This window comes from Bufo bufo, chromosome 3, assembly GCF_905171765.1.
Source record: "Bufo bufo chromosome 3, aBufBuf1.1, whole genome shotgun sequence".
NCBI classification, from domain to species: domain Eukaryota; kingdom Metazoa; phylum Chordata; class Amphibia; order Anura; family Bufonidae; genus Bufo; species Bufo bufo.
This window is the reverse complement of record NC_053391.1, coordinates 666,933,773-666,954,512: the sequence shown is the minus strand read 5'-3', so window position 1 is coordinate 666,954,512 and position 20,740 is coordinate 666,933,773. Positions and strand designations below refer to the sequence as shown.

Here is a 20,740-nt window from a genome sequence, read left to right as displayed (position 1 = left end):
TGGTGCCACATCTGCCCATGGGTTGTGTCTGGCACTGCCACTCAGCCCCAGTGAAATGAATGGAAGCAGGCCGCAATACAAACATCAGCCGTGGACAGGTATGCCGCTGTTTCTGGGGGGAAAAAAGTTGCTTTTTTTAATAATTCTGGACAAGCCCTTAACAGCTGAACCTGTTTGGGGCTTAAAGGTAAAGGGGTTGGTCCATCTCACACATTGGCGGCATATGGCTAATATCATATAGGCGCATATAGGCGCAGGCACCAGAGGTGGGACCCACACCTATCTACAGAATTGGGGGCCCCCAAAGTGAATGAGGGTGCACTGCGCAAGTGCTGCCACCCTCTGTTCGCTTTTATGGATCTGATGGAAACAGCCGAACACCGGCTCGACTATTTCCAGAACTCGTATAGAGGTGAATGGTGAGGCGGCCGTTAAAGAGATAGGTGTAGGCCCCAGAAGTGGAACCCATCTGACATCGGGGGCAGATAGCCTTTTCTGCCAATGTAACTTCATTAGCAGAGGTGCAGTGACCATTATTCGGTTTGAACTGTTGTGTTGGACACACGTCTGGTAGTCCTAGCGATCATTTTGGGGCTGGGCTTCTCCACTGTAGCGTGTCAGTCCGCCCTTGAGCACCTCTCTCATCAGTGGCATGTGATGCTCCGCAGTTTCCATGTCTCTTAGGCCTCCTGCACACGACCGTTGTGTGCATCCGTGGCCGTTGTGCCGTTTTCCGTTTTTTTTCGCGGACCCATTGACTTTCAATGGGTCCGTGGAAAAATCGAAAAATGCACCGTTTTGCAGCCGAGACCGTGATCCGTGTATCCTGTCCGTCAAAAAAATATGACCTGTCCTATTTTTTTGACGGACAACGGTTCACGGACCCATTCAAATCAATGGGTCCGTGAAAGAACACGGATGCACACAAGATTGGCATCCGTGTCCGTGATCCGTGGCCGTAGGTTACTTTTATACAGACGGATCCGAAGATCCGTCTGCATAAAAGCTTTTTCAGAGCTGAGTTTTCACTTCGTGAAAACTCAGAACCGACAGTATATTCTAACACAGAGGCGTTCCCATGGTGATGGGGACGCTTCAGGTTAGAATATACTAAGAACTGTGTACATGACTGCCCCCTGCTGCCTGGCAGGTGCTGCCAGGCAGCAGGGGGCAGCTCCCCCCCCCCTGTAGTTAACACATTGGTGGCCAGTGGGCCCCCCCCTCCCCTGTAGTTAACTCATTGGTGGCCAGTGGGCCTTTTCCCCTCCCTCCCCCTCCTAATTAAAATCTCCCCCCCCTATCATTGGTGGCAGTGGAGTGTACCGATCGGAGTCCCAGTTTAATCGCTGGGGCTCCGATCGGTAACCATGGCAACCAGGACGCTACTGCAGTCCCGGTTGCCATGGTTACTTAGCAATTTGTAGAACCATTATACTTACCTGCGAGCTGCGATCTCTGCGTCCGGCCGGGAGCTCCTCCTACTGGTAAGTGACATGACCTGTCACTTACCAGTAGGAGGAGCTCCCGGCCGGACATGTCACTTACCAGTAGGAGGAGCTCCCGACCGGACGCAGACATCGCAGCTCGCAGGTAAGTATAATGGTTCTACAAATTGCTAAGTAACCATGGCAACCGGGACTGCAGTAGCGTCCTGGTTGCCATGGTTACCGATCGGAGCCCCAGCGATTAAACTGGGACTCCGATCGGTACACTCCGCTGCCACCAATGATAGGGGGGAGATTTTAATTAGGAGGGGGAGGGAGGGGAGAAGGCCCACTGGCCACCAACGAGTTAACTACAGGGGAGGGAGGGGGGCCGGCCGCACTGGCCACCAATGAGTTAACTACAGGGGAGGGGGGGGGGGGGCGGCCGCACTGGCCACCAATGTGTTAACTACAGGGGGGGGGGGGGGGGGGGGGGGGGGCTGCCCCCTGCTGCCTGGCAGCACCTGCCAGGCAGCAGGGGGCAGTCATGTACACAGTTCTTTTAGTATATTCTAACCTGAAGCGTCCCCATCACCATGGGAACGCCTCTGTGTTAGAATATACTGTCGGATTTGAGTTTCACGATGTAACTCAAATCCAACGGTATATTCTAACATAGAGGCGTTCCCATGGTGATGGGGACGATTCAAGTTAAAATATACCATCGGATTGGAGAAAACTCCGATCCTATGGTATATTAACTCCTGACTTTACATTGAAAGTCAATGGGGGACGGATCCGTTTGAAATTGCACCATATTGTGTCAACGTCAAACGGATCCGTCCCCATTGACTTGCACTGTAATTCAGGACGGATCCGTTTGGCTCCGCACGGCCAGGCGGACACCAAAACGACTTTTTTTTCATGTCCGTGGATCCTCCAAAAATCAAGGAAGACCCACGGACAAAAAAACGGTCACGGATCACGGAAAAACGGAACCCCGTTTTGCGGACCGCAAAAAAATACGGTCGTGTGCATGAGGCCTTATTCACAATGGTGCCATTTGTCCATTCACTGTACACTTTCTCCAGAGCAGCAGGAGAACAGTTCACACTGCCCAGTTTCTGAAATACCACCACCCTTGGCCTGAAAGCCAATAATCGTCCCTCCCTGCAACTCTGATAAGTCTTCCTTTTACTCATGACAGCAACGAGGGATGTGTGTGCAGACAGCCTATCACGCACCTTATATACCCACCGAGCCAGCTCAGCACAAATGACTTGGCTATGCACTGCAGACGTCAAAAGCAGGAAGTGGTCATAATAATGAAACTCGACTGTGTATACAATCTTGATCTTACAATATTTTTGCAAATTCTTTATAACTTTTTTTAATTACATTTCTTTTTAATTCCATTACGGTATTACAGTTTTCAGCCTTCACCGTACTTCAGGATCCGAATACATTATTCTCCGACATTCGTGTTGGAAGGAACTGCAAAACGGCCCTATTTACTTGAAGTGGTGAACAGCGAGAGGTCCCCACTTACGATATATCCTTAGCGATAGGCTATAACATTATAAAAGAGGGGAGAACCCCCTTTAACAAAAACATATACACTCACCACTCCTATTCCTTCAAAGGCAAATATGGCCGTTCCAAAAAACAGTGGATACTTCTTCCAATTTGATGCCAAAGGGAGTGTTCGAGGATCTGAAATATTCTAAGGAAGGAAATGGTTGAAAAAGTTAATAAAAAAAATTAAAGAAATACACAGATTTTCCATGCACACACATTCACTTCAGTGGGGGCTGCGTTGCAATTCCCTGCACAGTGGTCAGCAGTGGAGCAGCTGATGACAAGTAGGGTCCCGGATCAGAACTATAAGAAACATGTAATGATGGGAAAATGTATGGTGATATAAGGTTTACATACAGTCAGGTCCATAAATATTGGGACATCGACACAATTCAACATTTTTGGCTCTATACACCACCACAATGGATTTGGAATGAAACAAACAAGATGTGCTTTACCTGCAGACTGTCAGCTGTAATTTGAGGGTATTTACATCCAAATCATGTGAACGGTGCAGGAATTACAACAGTTTGCATATGTGCCTCCCACTTGTTAAGGGACCAAAAGTAATGGGACAGAATAATAATCAATAAATCAAACTTTTTCTTTTTAATACTTGGTTGCAAATCCTTTGCAGTCAATTACAGCCTGAAGTCTGGAACGCATAGACATCACCAGACGCTGGGTTTCATCCCTGGTGATGCTCTGCCAGGCCTCTACTGCGACTGTCTTCAGTTCCTGCTTGTTCTTGGGGCATTTTCCCTTCAGTTTTGTCTTCAGCAAGTGAAATGCATGCTCAATCGGATTCAGGTCAGGTGATTGACTTGGCCATTGTATAACATTCCACTTCTTTCCCTTAAAAAACTCTTTGGTTGCTTTTGCAGTATGCTTTGGGTCATTGTCCATCTGCACTGTGAAGCGCCGTCCAATGAGTCCTGAAGCATTTGGCTGAATATGAGCAGATAATATTGCCCGAAACACTTCAGAATTCATCCTGCTGCTTTTGTCAGCAGTCACATTATCAATAAATACAAGAGAAGCAGTTCCATTGGCAGCCATACATGCCCACGCCATGACACTACCACCACCATGCTTCACTGATGAGGTGGTATGCTTAGGATCATGAGCAGTTCCTTTCCTTCTCCATACTCTTCTCTTCCCATCACTCTGGTACAAGTTGATCTTGGTCCCATCTGTCCATAGGATGTTGTTCCAGAACTGTGAAGGCTTTTTTAGATGTCATTTGGCAAACTCTAATCTGGCCTTCCTGTTTTTGAGGCTCACCAATGGTTTACATCTTGTGGTGAACCCTCTATATTCACTCTGGTGAAGTCTTCTCTTGATTGTTGACTTTGACACACATACACCTACCTCCTGGAGAGTGTTCTTAATCTGGCCAACTATTGTGAAGGGTGTTTTTTTCACCAGGGAAAGAATTCTTCGCTCATCCACCACAGTTGTTTTCCGTGGTCTTCCGGGTCTTTTGGTGTTGATGAGCTCACCGGTGCGTTCCTTATTTTTAAGAATGTTCCAAACAGTTGTTTTGGCCGCGCCTAATGTTTTTGCTATCTCTCTGATGGGTTTTTTTTTTTTTTTTTTTCAGCCTAATGATGGCTTGCTTCACTGATAGTGACAGCTCTTTGGATCTCATCTTGAGAGTTGATAGCAACAGATTCCAAATGCAAATAGCAGACTGGAAATGACCTCTGGACCTTTTATCTGCTCATTGTAATTGGGATAATGAGGGAATAACACACACCTGGCCATAGAACAGCTGAGAAGCCAATTGTCCCATTACTTTTAGTTCCTTAACAAGTGGGAGGCACATATGTAAACTGTTGTAATTCCTACACCGTTCACATGATTTGGATGTAAATACCCTCAAATTAAAGCTGACAGTCTGCAGTTAAAGCACATCTTGTTCGTTTAATTTCAAATCCATTGTGGTGGTGTATAGAGCCAAAAATGTTAGAATTGTGTCGATGTCCCAATATTTATGGACCTGGCTGTATGTTTGTTTCAGTCTGCAATCTTCATTTCTTCATTCATTTTCAGACCTTCTGATATTCAGTTTAATTTACTTTTAGTTTCACACTTTTCTCTTGTGGATGTGTCCCTCCTAGTGACACATGTTGGATCTGTGTGTCCAGGGCGCTGCTACCTTCACTAGCTCTCATGTATCAGCACAGCCTCATTCCTGGACTGAATTACCCTTTTAAAGCCCATGAGGGCTGTCCTCTCACTTGTACAGGCAAACTCTAATGCTGAGGAGTGTGCGACGCCCCTTCCCCTGTAGTCCTTGATGGGTTCCCTAAAAGCCCCAGAGCATAATACACAACGTAACTCAGGATCAGTACAGGATAAGTAATATAATGATAAGTAATGTAATGTATGTACACAATGACTCCACCAGCAGAAAAGTAAGTGCAGCTCTGGAGTATAATACAGGATGTAACTCAGGATCAGTACAGGATAAGTAATGTATGTACACAGTGACTCCACCAGCAGAATAGGGAGTACAGCTCTAGGGTATAATACAGGATATAACCAGGGCGGGCTGGGCCGGGGGGCAGGGAGGCAATTGCCCCCCAGGCCGCCCTAAAAAAACATCCGCTGGGTCGTCTTTAACAAATAATTTTTTATTATTATTTTTTTTAATTCCTCAGGGCCGCACCGCCGATCACCACAGGCGGCGCGGCCCTGGATGTAATTGCGGCGGGCAGCAGTGGCGGCGGGTAGGAGGAGATGAGCGCTTTCATTGTGGAAGCGCTCATCTCCATATTCATCTGTATCGCCGTCCTCAGGACAGCGATACAGATGGCTGTGCTGTGGGGCAGGGGAGGGAGAGGTGTGTCCCTCCCCTGTTCTTCTGATAGGCCGCAGGCACTAATGCCTGCAGCCTATCAGAGGCCGGCTCAGGCAGCCCGATGATGTCAACATCATCGCGCCGCCTGAGCCGGGCAGCACACAGCAGGGACACAGGCCGGAAAAGGCCTGCATCGCATCGCTGCTGATGGAGGTAAGTATTAGTGTTTTTGGGTTTTTTTCTTTGCGGGGGGAGCTGTCACTATGGCTATGGGGGAGCTGGCACTATGGCCATGGGGGAGCTGGCACTATGGCCATGGGGGAGCTGGCACTATGGCCATGGGGGAGCTGGCACTATGGCCATGGGGGAGCTGGCACTATGGCCATGGGGGAGCTGGCACTATGGCCATGGGGGAGCTGGCACTATGGCCATGGGGGAGCTGGCACTATGGCCATGGGGGAGCTGGCACTATGGCCATGGGGGAGCTGGCACTATGGCCATGGGGGAGCTGGCACTATGGCCATGGGGGAGCTGGCACTATGGCTATGGGGGAGCTGGCACGATGGGGGAACCTGGCACTATGGGGGCATCTGGGGGCTCTAAAGGGGCTTTTTTTAATTATTGGCACATTATGGGGGGCACTATAGGTGAGAGTGGCACTATGGGGCATCTGGTGTCACTATAGGGGCATTATTTGGGGGCACTATGGGCAGGGCCGTCTTTGCCGCAGGGCAAAAGGGGCAGCTGCCCCGGGCCCAGTTGCTCCTGGGGGCCCAAGGGAGCTCCGTTTCCCGACTCCCATTCACTAGTGACTGCATCACTAGATTAAAAAATTTCGGCCTGCATCGCATCGCTGCTGATGGAGGTAAGTATTAGTGTTTTTGGGTTTTTTTCTTTGCGGGGGGAGCTGTCACTATGGCTATGGGGGAGCTGGCACTATGGCCATGGGGGAGCTGGCACTATGGCCATGGGGGAGCTGGCACTATGGCCATGGGGGAGCTGGCACTATGGCCATGGGGGAGCTGGCACTATGGCCATGGGGGAGCTGGCACTATGGCCATGGGGGAGCTGGCACTATGGCCATGGGGGAGCTGGCACTATGGCCATGGGGGAGCTGGCACTATGGCCATGGGGGAGCTGGCACTATGGCCATGGGGGAGCTGGCACTATGGCCATGGGGGAGCTGGCACTATGGCCATGGGGGAGCTGGCACTATGGCCATGGGGGAGCTGGCACGATGGGGGAACCTGGCACTATGGGGGCATCTGGGGGCTCTAAAGGGGCTTTTTTTAATTATTGGCACATTATGGGGGGCACTATAGGTGAGAGTGGCACTATGGGGCATCTGGTGTCACTATAGGGGCATTATTTGGGGGCACTATGGGCAGGGCCGTCTTTGCCGCAGGGCAAAAGGGGCAGCTGCCCCGGGCCCAGTTGCTCCTGGGGGCCCAAGGGAGCTCCGTTTCCCGACTCCCATTCACTAGTGACTGCATCACTAGATTAAAACATTCGGGCCTGGGCCCCTGATGTTTTGTCCCAGGCCCCGAATGTCCTGCCTGCCTGCTAGATACAACTGTATTGCCGTACACAGAACGGCAATACAATTGAATCTAATACACTGGGTGTAGAGGTGAAGGACCTGTGGTGACATCACAGGTCATGTGATCAGCAAAACAGGCTGTGATAGGATGACCTGGATGATGTCACCATCATGTGACCAGTGCAGGATTGGACCGGAGTGAAGAGGGGAAGGAGCCTAATGCTGATGTCTGTATATGAGGACTGGAGAGGTAAGTGAAGGGACAGGGAGAGGCAGAGCAATGCTGGGAGTTGTAGTTATTTAACTAGGATGTATGTTATTGACATGGAACTGTGTGCTCGAGGTGGCTGGGGGAGGGACTGATGTTATTTACATGGGACTGTATGTTGAAAGTGGATGGTGGGGGGGAATGATGTTTATGTACATGGGACTTATTGTTTAGGCTACGTTCACACTTGCGTTTGGGGATCCGCTTGTGAGATCCGTTTCAAGGCTCTCACAAGCAGCCCCAAATGGATCAGTTTAACCCCAATGCATTCTGAATGGATGCAGATCCATTCTGAATGCATTCGTTCGGCTCCGTACAGCCCCCCGTTCCGTTTTGGAGGCGGACCCCAAAATGCTGCAAGCAGCGTTTTTGTGTCCGCATGGCCGTGCGGAGCCAAACGGATCCGCCCTGACTTACAATGTAAGTAAATGGGGACGGATCCCTTTGCATTGACACAAAATGGTGCAATTGTAAACGGATCCGTCCCCCATTGACTTTCAATGTAAGTCAGGACGGATCCGTATTGGGACTTAGAAATTCAAATCTAATACAAACGAATCGGTCCTGAACGGATGCATTCATTGTATTATCGGTGCGGATCCGTCCTGTACAAGTACAGGACAGATCCGCACGAACGCAAGTGTGAAAGTAGCCTTAGGGGGTGATGTTTACATGGGACTGTGCGTTAGAGGCGGCTGGGGAGGAGGCGATGTTATTTACATGGGACTGTATGGTGGAGGGAGGATTATAACTACAGGGGGCACTGCAGATCCAGGGGACATTATAGGTGGTCTTATTACTACTGGGGGCTCTATAGGAGGGTCTTATAGATCCGCCTTATTTCTACTAAGCGCACTATGGGGGCCTTATTACTACTGAGGGGTCTGTAGGGAGATTTATTTCTTTATTACTTATTTCTACTGGGGTGCTCTGTGAGGGTATTATTAATATGGGAGGGCTCTAATAATAATGGGGGCATTGTTGAGGAGCATTATCACGGTTGGGGCAGTGTTACTAATGAGGGCATTCTAGAAGGGAATTACTATTGGTGGGACTATGAGGAGCACTATTACTATGGGGGGCAGTAATGTTTCTTCAGGATAGTATTTGGGGGTATTGGGAGGGGGGGGCAGGGGCGTAACTAAAGGCTCATGGGCTCCGGTGCAAGAGTTCAGCTTGGGCCCCCCTTCCCTCAGTGCTTTGTGTGTCTTCTTATGCGGCACAAGTGTCTTTTTGGGCCCCTTCAGGCTCCTGGGCCCAGTAGCGACTGCTACCTCTGCACCCCCTATAGCTACACCCCTGGGGGGGCACAGCAAGCAGCAGGATAACACTGTGGGGACTCCAGTTGGGGGATAATGATAGAATGTGAGGAAGCTAAGATGTCTGTGTGTCACACTCTGCAGAGACGAGGCGGCTGAGAGAAGTTGTCCAGACCGAGTGGAGAAGATGATGAGAGAGAAGATCTACAGAGAAGATGATGACAGAGAGGAGACGTCACCTGGAGGCCCTGGACGTGACAGGTAAGGGCTGCTGTACAGCAAGTACAGCAAAGTGTGGGGGGGGGGCGGGATCCAGGGGGCCCAAGTAAATTCTTGCCCAGGGTCCAATCAACATTAAAGACGGCCCTGACTAGGGGGAAGTGGGGGCTTTAAAGGGGCCTTTTTTATTGGCACATTGTGGGGGGCACTATGGCATTTGGTGGCACTAAGGGGCATTTTTTACTGGCACATTATGGAAGGAACTATAGGGGAGAGCGGCACTATGGGGCATTATTTGGGGGCACTATGCGGGAGTGGAGCACTATTGGGGCATATGGTGGCACTAAGAAGGGGCATTTTTTACTGGCACATTGTGGGGGAGAGGAGCATTATAGGGGCATCTGCTGGGGGCACTAAGAAGGGGCATTTTTTTACTGGCATATTATGGGGGACACTATGGGGAAGGGGGAGAGGAACACTATGAGGGTATTTACTGGGGCACTATATAGGGGTATTTTATACTGGCATACATTATGGGGACATTAGCTCAACAGCGGGCACTAAGCGGGGGTATTTCATGTACTGTCATATTATAGGGAGAATTATTACTACTAGGGGGTATTATGCGGAGCTTTACTACTACTGGGGGGCTATGAGGAACATGATTACTAGTATGGGCACTATAGGGGCATTATTACTACTAAGTGTGCTCTGGCAGAGAATTATTTCTATTGGTCGGATTTTGGGGAGCACTGTTACTTTGGGGGGCACCCTGGCACAGTATCAGCTTAGCACAATTATTTTTGGGGGATATTATCTTTATACTATTAGTGTCTGGGTGCAGTTATTTTTTAGAGCATTGTGTGCCAATAATTGTTGAAGTGGGCACTATCTGTGTGGTAGTAGTATTTCCAGGGGGACTGTTTCTGCAGTATAGTATTGGGGGCACAGCGGGCACAGTATTGGGGGCACTATCTGTGAGGTAGTAGTATTTCCAGGGGGACTGTTTCTGCAGTACAGTATTGGGGGTGGCAGGAAAGGGTGTTCAGAAGATGTGAAGATGATGGAAATGTGGGAAACTAATGTCTGTTTGTCAATCTCTGCAGAGACGGGAGATGGCAGAAAAATCATCATGGCGGTCTGGTCTGAATGGAGAAGATGAGGAAAGAGAACGTCTACAACAAAGGTGACATCACTGGATGTAAGAGGTATGTGGCGCTATGTAGGAGAGGAGATGCTCCGGCTCCTCCCCCTGCCATTTGCAGAAGGAGGATTCAGAGCTGGGTGAGGACGGCGAAAGGGGGCAGCAGGCCACGGGCGGGTGGCAGATGGTGGGGGAACCACAAGCCTTGAGCAGGATCTGGGGAGGGAGGAGAGCGGAGGAGCGTCCTGGCTGTAGCTTGTTGTATAAGCAGGCAGTGCAGCCAGGACAGACCTCCCCTCTCTGTATGATGTGTAGAGACAGGCCTCAACAATAGAATGTCAGCTGTACAGTGTGTGTTGGGAGTGGCCTATTATATGTAGGAGGGGCTTTTAATAATGGGCGGGGCTAAAATGGGCCACTTGGCTGGATTTGCCCCCCAGGACTAAGGCTGCCAGCCCTCCCCTGGATATAACTCAGGTTCAGTACAGGATAAGTAATGTAATGTATGTACACAGTGACTGCACCAGCAGAATAGTGAGTACAGCTCTGGAGTATAATACAGGATGTAACTCAGGATCAGTACAGGATAAGTAATGTACTGTATGAACACAGTGACTGCACCAGCAGAATAGTGAGTGCAGCTCTGGAGTATAATACAGGATGTAACTCAGGATCAGTATAGGATAAGTAATGTAATGTATGTACACAGTGACTCCACCAGCAGAATAGTGAGTGCAGCTCTGGAGTATCATACAGGGTGTAACTCAGGATCAGTATAGGATAAGTAATGTAATGTATGTACACAGTGACTGCACCAGCAGAATAGTGAGTGCAGCTCTGGAGTATAATACAGGATGTAACTCAGGATCAGTACAGGATAAGTAATGTAATGTATGTACACAGTGACTGCACCAGCAGAATAGTGAGTGCAGCTCTGGAGTATAATACAGGATGTAACTCAGGATCAGTACAGGATAAGTAATGTATGTACACAGTGACTGCACCAGCAGAATAGTGAGTGCAGCTCTGGAGTATAATACAGGATGTAACTCAGGATCAGTACAGGATAAGTAATGTACTGTATGTACACAGTGACTGCACCAGCAGAATAGTGAGTGCAGCTCTGGAGTATAATACAGGGTGTAACTCAGGATCAGTACAGGATAAGTAATGTAATGTATGTACACAGTGACTGCACCAGCAGAATAGTGAGTGCAGCTCTGGAGTATAATACAGGATGTAACTCAGGATCAGTACAGGATAAGTAATGTAATGTATGTACACAGTGACTGCACCAGCAGAATAGTGAGTGCAGCTCTGGAGTATAATACAGGATGTAACTCAGGATCAGTACAGGATAAGTAATGTATGTACACAGTGACTGCACCAGCAGAATAGTGAGTGCAGCTCTGGAGTATAATACAGGATATAACTCAGGTTCAGTACAGGATAAGTAATGTAATGTATGTACACAGTGACTGCACCAGCAGAACAGTGAGTGCAGCTCCGGAGTATAATACAGGATGTACGGTAACAGGATCAGTACAGGATAAGTAATGTCATGTATTTTACAGTAAACTTTTTATGCAGATGAATTTTTCATGCTAGGCTCTTTTCACATCTGTGTCATAGCCGCCCTCGCAGACTACAATATTGTTTATGGAAAATATAGAGCTGAATGCAGAATTATTAATCCCACCACAATGACGGGCACCTCGGCTAAACCCGACAGACCCCAGGACTTCTGATTACATAAACAGAGGACACAATGCAGATGTGAACAGAGCCTAAACTGCACATAAGTTTTTATGCCATTAACCACTTAGAGGTATCTCATAGATGCACTTCTGTAAACTGGAATTGTCATTTCATAAACCTTCGACATATTTACATTTCAGAAGTTTTGGTCAGTGGGAGTGCGGTCGCTGAGACCCCCATGATCTCTGGAATAGTCGCCTACCCGTACACTGCTTGGCTCTCCAGGGAAAGGTGAGCAAAACTGTATTTCAGCGATCCGTGAGGTCTCAGCCTCCGGGCTCCCAATGATCAAAACCTCTGAAATGTCAGTATGACAAGTCAAAAGTTTTATGAAAGTATACGGCAGCATTTAAGGTGCAACTTTCTCACGACAGAGCGGGTTTATACAGCCATGTGAAAAAGGGAGCCGCAGCCGTACTTACCCGCATCACGTACTGATAAATGATAACAAGACTGACGGCCATGGAGACGTTGGCTAAGAAGGAGCAGACGGACAAGCTCTTCAAGTCCCGTATAAAAACTAATGGTATGATGAGAGGAAGGAAGGATAACATGTACAGCCGCAGATCAAGATCCCATCTCCCCGTTGGTTCTGTGTGCTGGGAATGGCTTTCAAAGGAAGCTTCGAATACCTGCAAGAACAGCGTGCTTACTGCAGGAGAAGTCATTGAGGTCACACATTGCTATCTCAGCTTTTAGTCTGAAAGTAATTGAAAACTTAAAAAACTTAATGGTGCCACCGGTGGAAAACTTGACGACTCCGCGGTTTCCTCACAGCCAACTTTTAGACAGAAATAAACGCATGAGTGACCCACAGCAGTGGTCTCTAACCACTACAACTCCCAGCAAGTATTAAAGGGGTTGTCCAAGTTGGACATATATGCTCAGCGATAGTGAAGGCTCCTAGTTGACCCGGTATTGGTGGTGCAAAACTTACAAACCTGACATCCTGCGCATCCATAGCCTGCACGATGGTGGCTTCTTCTAGCTGTTCCTGGCTTCCAGTAGTTCTGTGGATGCGCTGATTGCGTATCTGCGCGATTCGTCTACCTGCCGATTCACATCAATCTTTTCCCATCCGTTAAACGTATGCAAAAAAACGCTAAACGGATGCCTCAGACTGATGCCATACAGTGGCATCCGTTCACCATAGAGTTCCATTGTAAGAAAAAAAGAAGAAAAAAAGTATACTTTTTTTTTTACCGGACTGTGACGTGGTGTGCTGCGTCTTTGTATCTTTTTTTTTTTTTTTACTTATATGTCAAATGGAGGCATAAGACGTGATGTGAACCCGTCCTTAGCGCCTCAGTGGCAAAAAACTGGAAGCCAGGAACAACCTGAGGAGGCAACAGGACTGTCACCATCTTGCAGGTTTTGCGGTCTGTATGTTGACACCGACAATAACGGGGGGACAGATGGGGAGGCCTTCCCCATCACAGCCAGGAGACAGTACAAAGCCATGACTGCTTAGAAATGTCAGTCTAAACTGGACAATCCCTTTAAGAGCTGAAGCAGTCTCCAACCTATGGCTCACCGACTGTTGCAAAACTAACTCTTAGCGTTCCCCGAAAGAGTCTGTCTGTCAGGGTATACTAGGAGTTGTAGTCTTGCAACAGCTAGAGAGCCACAGGCCGGAGACCAGTGATCTAAAGAGGTCGGATTATCCAATATTCGGGATTACTGGACATAAGCAAAAGGTATATAAAATGACTTGTAATGGTAAGAAGCCTGGTGAAAGATGGCCGAAATTAAAAAGACATCATCTGTGACTAAGGGGCCTTTTGTAATATTCTTAAAGGAACGGGAAGCCTAAATGTTAGAAGCAGGAGAAAAACTCGTCTACAGTCTGCAGGATTTTCGGGCGTTCCTGAAAGAAGACAGGTAGAACCCGTGCAAAGAGCACAGGGGTTAATTATCTGAGCGGTGGGAAAGGGCTCCTGCTGCAGCGAGTTGCCATATGGGCACAGACAGGTTTGTGAGAAAGAGGCGAAAATGGCTGACCTCCTGCAAGGCATACGGACGATTTCTACGTGTGGAGGGAGGGGACAACTAATATCAGCAGATTTTATAGGGCAGTTATTTAAAGCTTTAACACATCCGTCAGCCGAGACATCCACTCTCTAAGGCCTCTTTCACACTACCGTATGGCTATTTTAGTGTTTTGCGGTCCATTTTTTAACGGATCAGTTGTTCCGTTTTTATGTTTCCGTACCGTTTTCCCGTATGCCATGTACAGTATACAGTAATTACATAGAAAAAATTGGGCTGGACATAACATTTTCAATAGATGGTTCCGCAAAAACGAAACGGATACGGAAGACATACGGATGCATTTCCGTAGGTGTTCCGTCTGATTTTTTTGCGGACCCATTGACTTGAATGGAGCCACGGAACGTGATTTGCGGGCAATAATAGGACATGTTCTATCTTTCAACGGAACGGAAAAACTGAAATACGGAAACGGAATGCATAAGGAGTACATTCCGTTTTTTTGCGGAACCATTGAAATGAATGGTTCTGTATATGGACCGTATACAGAACGCAAAAAACGGCCCGTTATTTGCATTCCGTATACGGAACCATTCATTTCAATGGTTCCACAAAAAAAAAAAAACGAATGTACTCTGTATGCATTCCGTTTCCGTTCCGTTTTTGCGGAACCATCTATTGAAAGTTTTATGCCCAGCCCAATTTTTTCTATGTGATTACTGTATACTGTATATGCCATACAGAAAAACGGAACGGAAAAACGGAACGGAAACAAAAAACGGAACAACGGATCCGTGAAAAACAGACCGCAAACACAATGAAAAAGCCATACGGTCGTGTGAAAGAGGCCTAAGAATGCAAAAGAGAAACCACAAGCATGGACGGCCACATCTACGGCCTTTCTTGGCTGGACACTGCCTTCAAAAGGCGAGAATTGTATACACTACTCACAAAAATAGTGACTGCCGGGGTGTATCTAGAAAGTGCAGGGACCCCCTTCCCACCCCCAGAACAATTGCTGAGTCAGATTAACCCTTACTATATAACATTTATAGTTCGGATCCAGTAGACCTTAGGATAGTCCTTAGGATAGGTCGTCAATATCAGATCAGTGAGGGCCCCATACGCCTGATGATCAGCTGTTTGAAGAGGCTTCATAGTATACCAAGCCAAGATCTGTCCATTGTACAGCGGCTATGCTTGACACTGCTTGAATGGGACTGAGCAGCAGAAAGGCCACGAGACCAATCAACGTGACGTCACAAGCTAAGGAAAAGGCCGCCGTGCATTGTGGCTGGTGGTGGTGGGAGTCAGACCCTCACTGAGATGATACTGCTGACCTATTCCGAGGATGGACCATCACTACTTAAGTCGCGGAAAACCTCTTTAAACGAGTTGTTCAGCTTTGGGACTGCAGCTTGAAAAACTCATACTCACGTGCTCTCCAGCTCCCTTCATTGGTCTTCTGGTCCCCGTTCTCTAAACTTGGACGAGGACAGGTGCAGCCAAAGACTGGCCTCACCAGTGACATGTCCCCAAGAATCCCTTGACCCAGCAGTGACGTAATGCTTGGGGACACACCACTGGTGAGGTGCACATGACCCCATCTGTCCGGAAGCTCACAGGACAGGGACTTTAAGACTGCTGAAGGAAGATGGAATGGAGCGGCAGAGAGAAGGTGAGTACAACACACCACTGCAACAGTTCAAAAAGTCCCAAAGCCGGACATCTCCTTTAAGACTATCTTGCCCTCATCCAGCAAACAATTTGGACAGAGACGTCCCCAAGGTGGCGGATGCCCCAAAGCGTCTGTGTTCCCGATAGTCGAGCCGTGGCTATACAAGACTGATGTACGGTAAATAGTACATTTCTAGAGTCTATCTTACAAGCGTTGCGTATGGAGGCGATGACCGCGCCAGTTACTCACCTGCTTCACGTTCTCCGCTAGGAAGACAAAGTAAACACTGCAGAAGCCCAGCTGTGTGGCCACCAAAGCAAAATCAACAATATTCCTGTGGGGAAAGAGATTGTATCAAGCGAGGACAAAATTAATTGAAACACAGCTTCAGAAAGCGGATGATTTATATCTCCGGCAGCCTGCGGAGTTCTGCTATCTGTATACATGGCATCGGCGAGGAAGCATCGCCTAAAGCACCACGCCGGCTTCCTGCATCATTTTACAATCTTTATATAGTGATGTCTTACTTGGTAAATACTCTGCCTTACTGATCTGGTATCGATCCTGTGTTAACGTGGTGTATGATGCTCTAGCCACATCCAAAGGGCATCTGTCAGCAGTTTTGTATCTATGAAACTGGCTGACCTGTTACATGTGCACTTGGCAGCTGAAGGCATCTGTGTTGGTCCCATGTTCATATGTGCCCGCATTGCTGAGAAAAATGGTGTTTTAATATATGCAAATGAGCCTCTAGGAGCAACGGGGGCGTTGCCATTACACCTAGAGGCTCTGCTCTCTCTGCAACTGCTGCACCCTCTGCACTTTGACAGACAGGGCTGCGTAGTGAAAATGTGATCAAACCTGGCCCTGTTAATCATAGTGTAAAGGACGCAGCAGTTGCAGAGAGAAAGCACAGAGTCTCTAGGTGTAACGGTAACGCCCCCGTTGCTCCTAGAGGCTCATTTAAATACATTAAAACGTCATTTTTCTCAGCCGGAAACTGACCATGTGCATGCTGCAATTTTCTTTTTCACGTCAATAGAAATGTCCTCTCCTTGTCCGCAAAATGAACAAGAATAGGACATGTTCTATCTTTCTGCAAATGAATGGATCCGCAAAACTTACCAAACATACGGCCGTGTGCATGAGCTCTAAGGATGGTCTTTTTTTCCCCCCCATTTTCATAGTCCTCCAATGCAGCAACCATTTTTGTAACAACATGCTGCAGCCATATTGGTTGTCACATTTGACTCAAAGCAGTTGTCTCAGAAACAAGCCCTGTCCATAACACTAATTAGCGGCATATGCATGTGATAAAGGGGTCACCAGTTCAGCTCCAGAGTACAGAGTTATGGACACCTTCTGGGACATTTTTTTATGATTGCATTTTACTCATTTTGGTCTAAAAATCATGTTTTCATTTGGTCTTTATTAAAACTGTTCAGCTGTTTCTGAGATACAAGGGTTAAAGGGGTTGTCCCATCTGAGACAATGGGGGCATATCGCTAGGATATGCCCTATTGTCTGATAGGTGGGGGTCCCACCGCTGGGACCGGCACCTTCAATGAGAACAGAGCGGGGAAATGAAAGGAGGGCGCACTGCGCATGCGCAGCCGCCCTCCATTCATTTCTATGGGGCCACCGAAAACAGCCAAGCTCTGGCTCGGATATTTCCGCCCCATAGAAATGAACGGGAGCAGGGGCCCGCGCGTGTGCGGTGCACTCACATTCACTTCTATGGGAGCAGCACTTGGTGGTGGACGGACCCCGGGAAATCCGGGTTCCTCCAGCCACAGCTCTCTCCGCTCCGTTCTCATTGTAGGTGGGGGTCCCAGCGGTCCCATCCTAGTGATATGCCCCCATTGTCTGAGATGGGAATACCCCTTTAAATATCAGTCTGTTTGCAGGGTGTCACAGCCTGTTTTCTTTGAATCTGGTCATCACATCTGTGATCTCCTGACCTCATGAACACTTGATAAGAATTGAGATATACTGAGTGTTTATGAGATACACAGAAATCAGAGAGAAGATCTACACATGAGCTGCCAGATGACAGGGGAGGGGGATAGTCAAAGAAAACAGACTGACAGCTTACAAACAGACTGATTTTTAAACCTTGTATCTCAGAAACAGCTGAACATTTATTAGAGTTGAGCGAAGCGAGCTTCGGATGCTTCATCTGAAGTCAATTCGTTTAATACTTTGGAATACGGTAATACTGTACGGAGATTCGGCTCCATACAGTATTAGAATGTATGGCCTCCGATGAGCCGAAGTAAGTTATTCACGAAGTCGCGCGTGACCTCGTTGAATAAGCTCGGTAATTGATTCTTAAAGTGGAAAACCTCTTCAAAAAATTAAACCGAACTCTGTTTCAGTTCTGACTAGTACCTCGGAACCGAAGCCGGTTTCAAGTTTTAAAGTGGTTTTCCACTTTAAGAATCAATTACCGAGCTTATTCAACGAGGTCACGCGCGACTTCGTGAATAACTTACTTCGGCTCATCGGAGCCCATACATTCTACTACTGTACGGAGACAAATCTCCGTACAGTATTATTCCGACGTTTTGAACGAAGCGACTTCAGATGTAGCATCCGAAGCTCACTTTGCTCAACTCTATAAAGACCAATTGAAAAAAATAAAAATACCGGTATTTGTAGCCCAAAACAAGTAAAGTGCAATCATAAAAAAAACAACTGCTGCAAAGGTGTTCAAAGCCTAAAAGGGCTCGTCTCATTTCAGCAAATAGCATTTATTATGTCGAGGAAGTTAATACAAGCCACTTAATAATACATTGTTATTACACATATTGCCTCCTTTGCTGGCTGGATTTATTTTTCTATAACTTTATTCACTGGTCCTTTCCATAGCTACGACCACCCTGCAATCCAGCAGCGGTGGTCGTGCTTCCACACTGTAGGACACAGAGCTCCCATGGTGCTTTTTCCTATAGTGTGCAAGCACAACCACCACTGATGGATTGCAGGGTGATCTGTAACCATGGAAACGAGCAGTGTATAATGTGATGGAAAAAAGAATCCAGCCAGCAAAGGAAGCAATATGCATAATCACAATACATTAGTAAATGCCTTGTATTAACTTTCTCTACATGATAAATGCCACTTGATGAAGTCGGAAAACCCCTTTGAGTAAAAGCAGCCTGTATATGTATTAGATGTAATGCATGGCCATAAAAATCTTCCCCGGTGATAAGTGATCACCCATAGGTTGCGGGAAAGGAACCTGTGGCAATCAGCTCACAACTTAATCAAAACCCACCATATTGACAATACTTACCTGGTCCCTGGCGCCGGTTTCCTCCCCGATTGCTGCACGCTCTCTTCGCATCTCCCCCATGCCTGCAGAAATCAACATCCGTCGATTGAGGGGGGTGCAGCCAAAAGGAGGTGATGCTATTGGCTGCACCCTCTCCGTCAACGGATGTTGATTTCTGCAGGCATGGGGGAGATGCGAAGATGGCGTGGAACGATCTTGGAGGAAACCGGTGTCGGGAACCAGGTAAGTATTGTCTGTGGAGGGGGCAAGTATTCCCTCTTGGATAATCCCTTTAAGTCTGGAGATACAGAAAATGTTAGCCCGCAGCAACGTGATGCTACATTGCAACTGGGGAAAGTGACTGGAGTTGCATTGGGACCCAAAAGCTGGCACGACACAACACAACCTACGCGACCCCATCCACTTTCACGAGCTGTGCTGCTGCAACGTTTGGCTGAGCAATGCGAGCTGTCAGAGACTTTTACATAGTTCAGATCGTGCAGCATCAGAAGCTTCGATGTTCTCACTTTGCAAAACCTAAATTCCCTTCGGCAACAACGTCTCCTAGGAAACTCTTCTCCAACTATGCAGAAAGCGAGCAATTATGTATCATTGTCTCCCTTTCTATCACTGTCAGCACACTTAACAATAGGTACAAATGGATCAGACAGCGGCAAGAAAACGTGCAATTCCTTCCAGACATCTGCTCGGGAAGCGGAGGTAAAACTCCTGCAGTCAGGTAACACGAGGGGGTGGAAGCGGTTAAAATCAGAGCGGAGCCTTCAACAAAGACTCCATCTGGAAACTGCCGGGGAGAAGGAGACAAGCTATTATCTGTAATGTCACGCCAGTTTTATTCAGGCGGCAACTAATCACCGAGGCGAGCTGCGCCGGGCCGGAGCCGGGAGATACAGTACCTGCTCCGGTAACTCCGCTCCTATGAGGGATGTGCTAATGTGGAGCGGAACACATACATCGATTATGAAGAAGAAAAGCGATAAATGAGGAGGACGAGAGCGCCACGTGAAGAGGAAAGAGATATAAAACAACTGATAGAGAGGTGCAGGCACGGAGTACAAACAAAATGCAAATACTCCACGGTCTGCCGGCGGCGTCACTGCACACATCTGCCGGCAGCGTCACTGCACACATCTGCCGGTGTAAATGCCACATAAAATCTGGATCACACGTGACTGTAAAGGCATGAATACTTTGGCAACCTCTTTTTTATTATTACTCCAATGCATTTGAAACAAGAACAAAACAACTTTGCAACATTGTATCAATTCGAAAATTTTGTGTACACAGCTCCAGTGCAGATCTATGTGTCTCCATGGTTACAGACCTATATAGTCTGATCTATTAGACATGCCTTAGTCCCTTCTGTCCTCTTTCTCGTCAACTGTCTGCACCACATGACAACACTTAGGGTCATTTATCAGTTCTTATGCCATTACTGCGACGTAAAGAAGTCGAAAATGATAGCGTAGTACCAGCGAAGATCTCAGAGCGGGGATGTGCCCTCTCTGAGGTCTTTCACGCCCAGGCATCCTCACTGCTCCGATGCCTGGCCCTGTCAGTCTCACAGGAAGGTGGAGTGGCAGCAGGGAGAAGAAGAGGTGCTCCGAGGGGCTAGTCCAAACCCTCAGTGCTCTGATGCCTGGCCCCGTCAAACTCACTGGATGCTGGAGTGGCAACAAGGAGAGGAGGAGGTGAAGGGGTGCTCCGAGGGGCTAGTCCAAACTCTCAGTGCTCTGATGCCTGGCCCTGTCAAACTCACTGGATGCTGGAGTGGCAACA

At 47.8% G+C, this 20,740-nt stretch overlaps 1 protein-coding gene across 2 annotated transcripts in view; it reads right to left on the bottom strand.

Annotated features, from left to right (window-relative positions):
- The window catches only part of SLC36A4 (solute carrier family 36 member 4), a 260,721-nt gene that overhangs the window by 186,248 nt on the left and 53,733 nt on the right, over positions 1 to 20,740 (bottom strand). For both annotated transcript variants that reach the window (XM_040426349.1, XM_040426350.1), the window contains 3 exons: positions 15,913 to 15,997; positions 12,419 to 12,628; positions 3,049 to 3,147 (listed from right to left, as the gene is read on the bottom strand). In XM_040426349.1, coding sequence (XP_040282283.1) covers positions 3,049 to 3,147; positions 12,419 to 12,628; positions 15,913 to 15,997 — 394 coding nt within the window. The remainder of the gene's footprint in view (positions 1 to 3,048; positions 3,148 to 12,418; positions 12,629 to 15,912; positions 15,998 to 20,740) is intronic.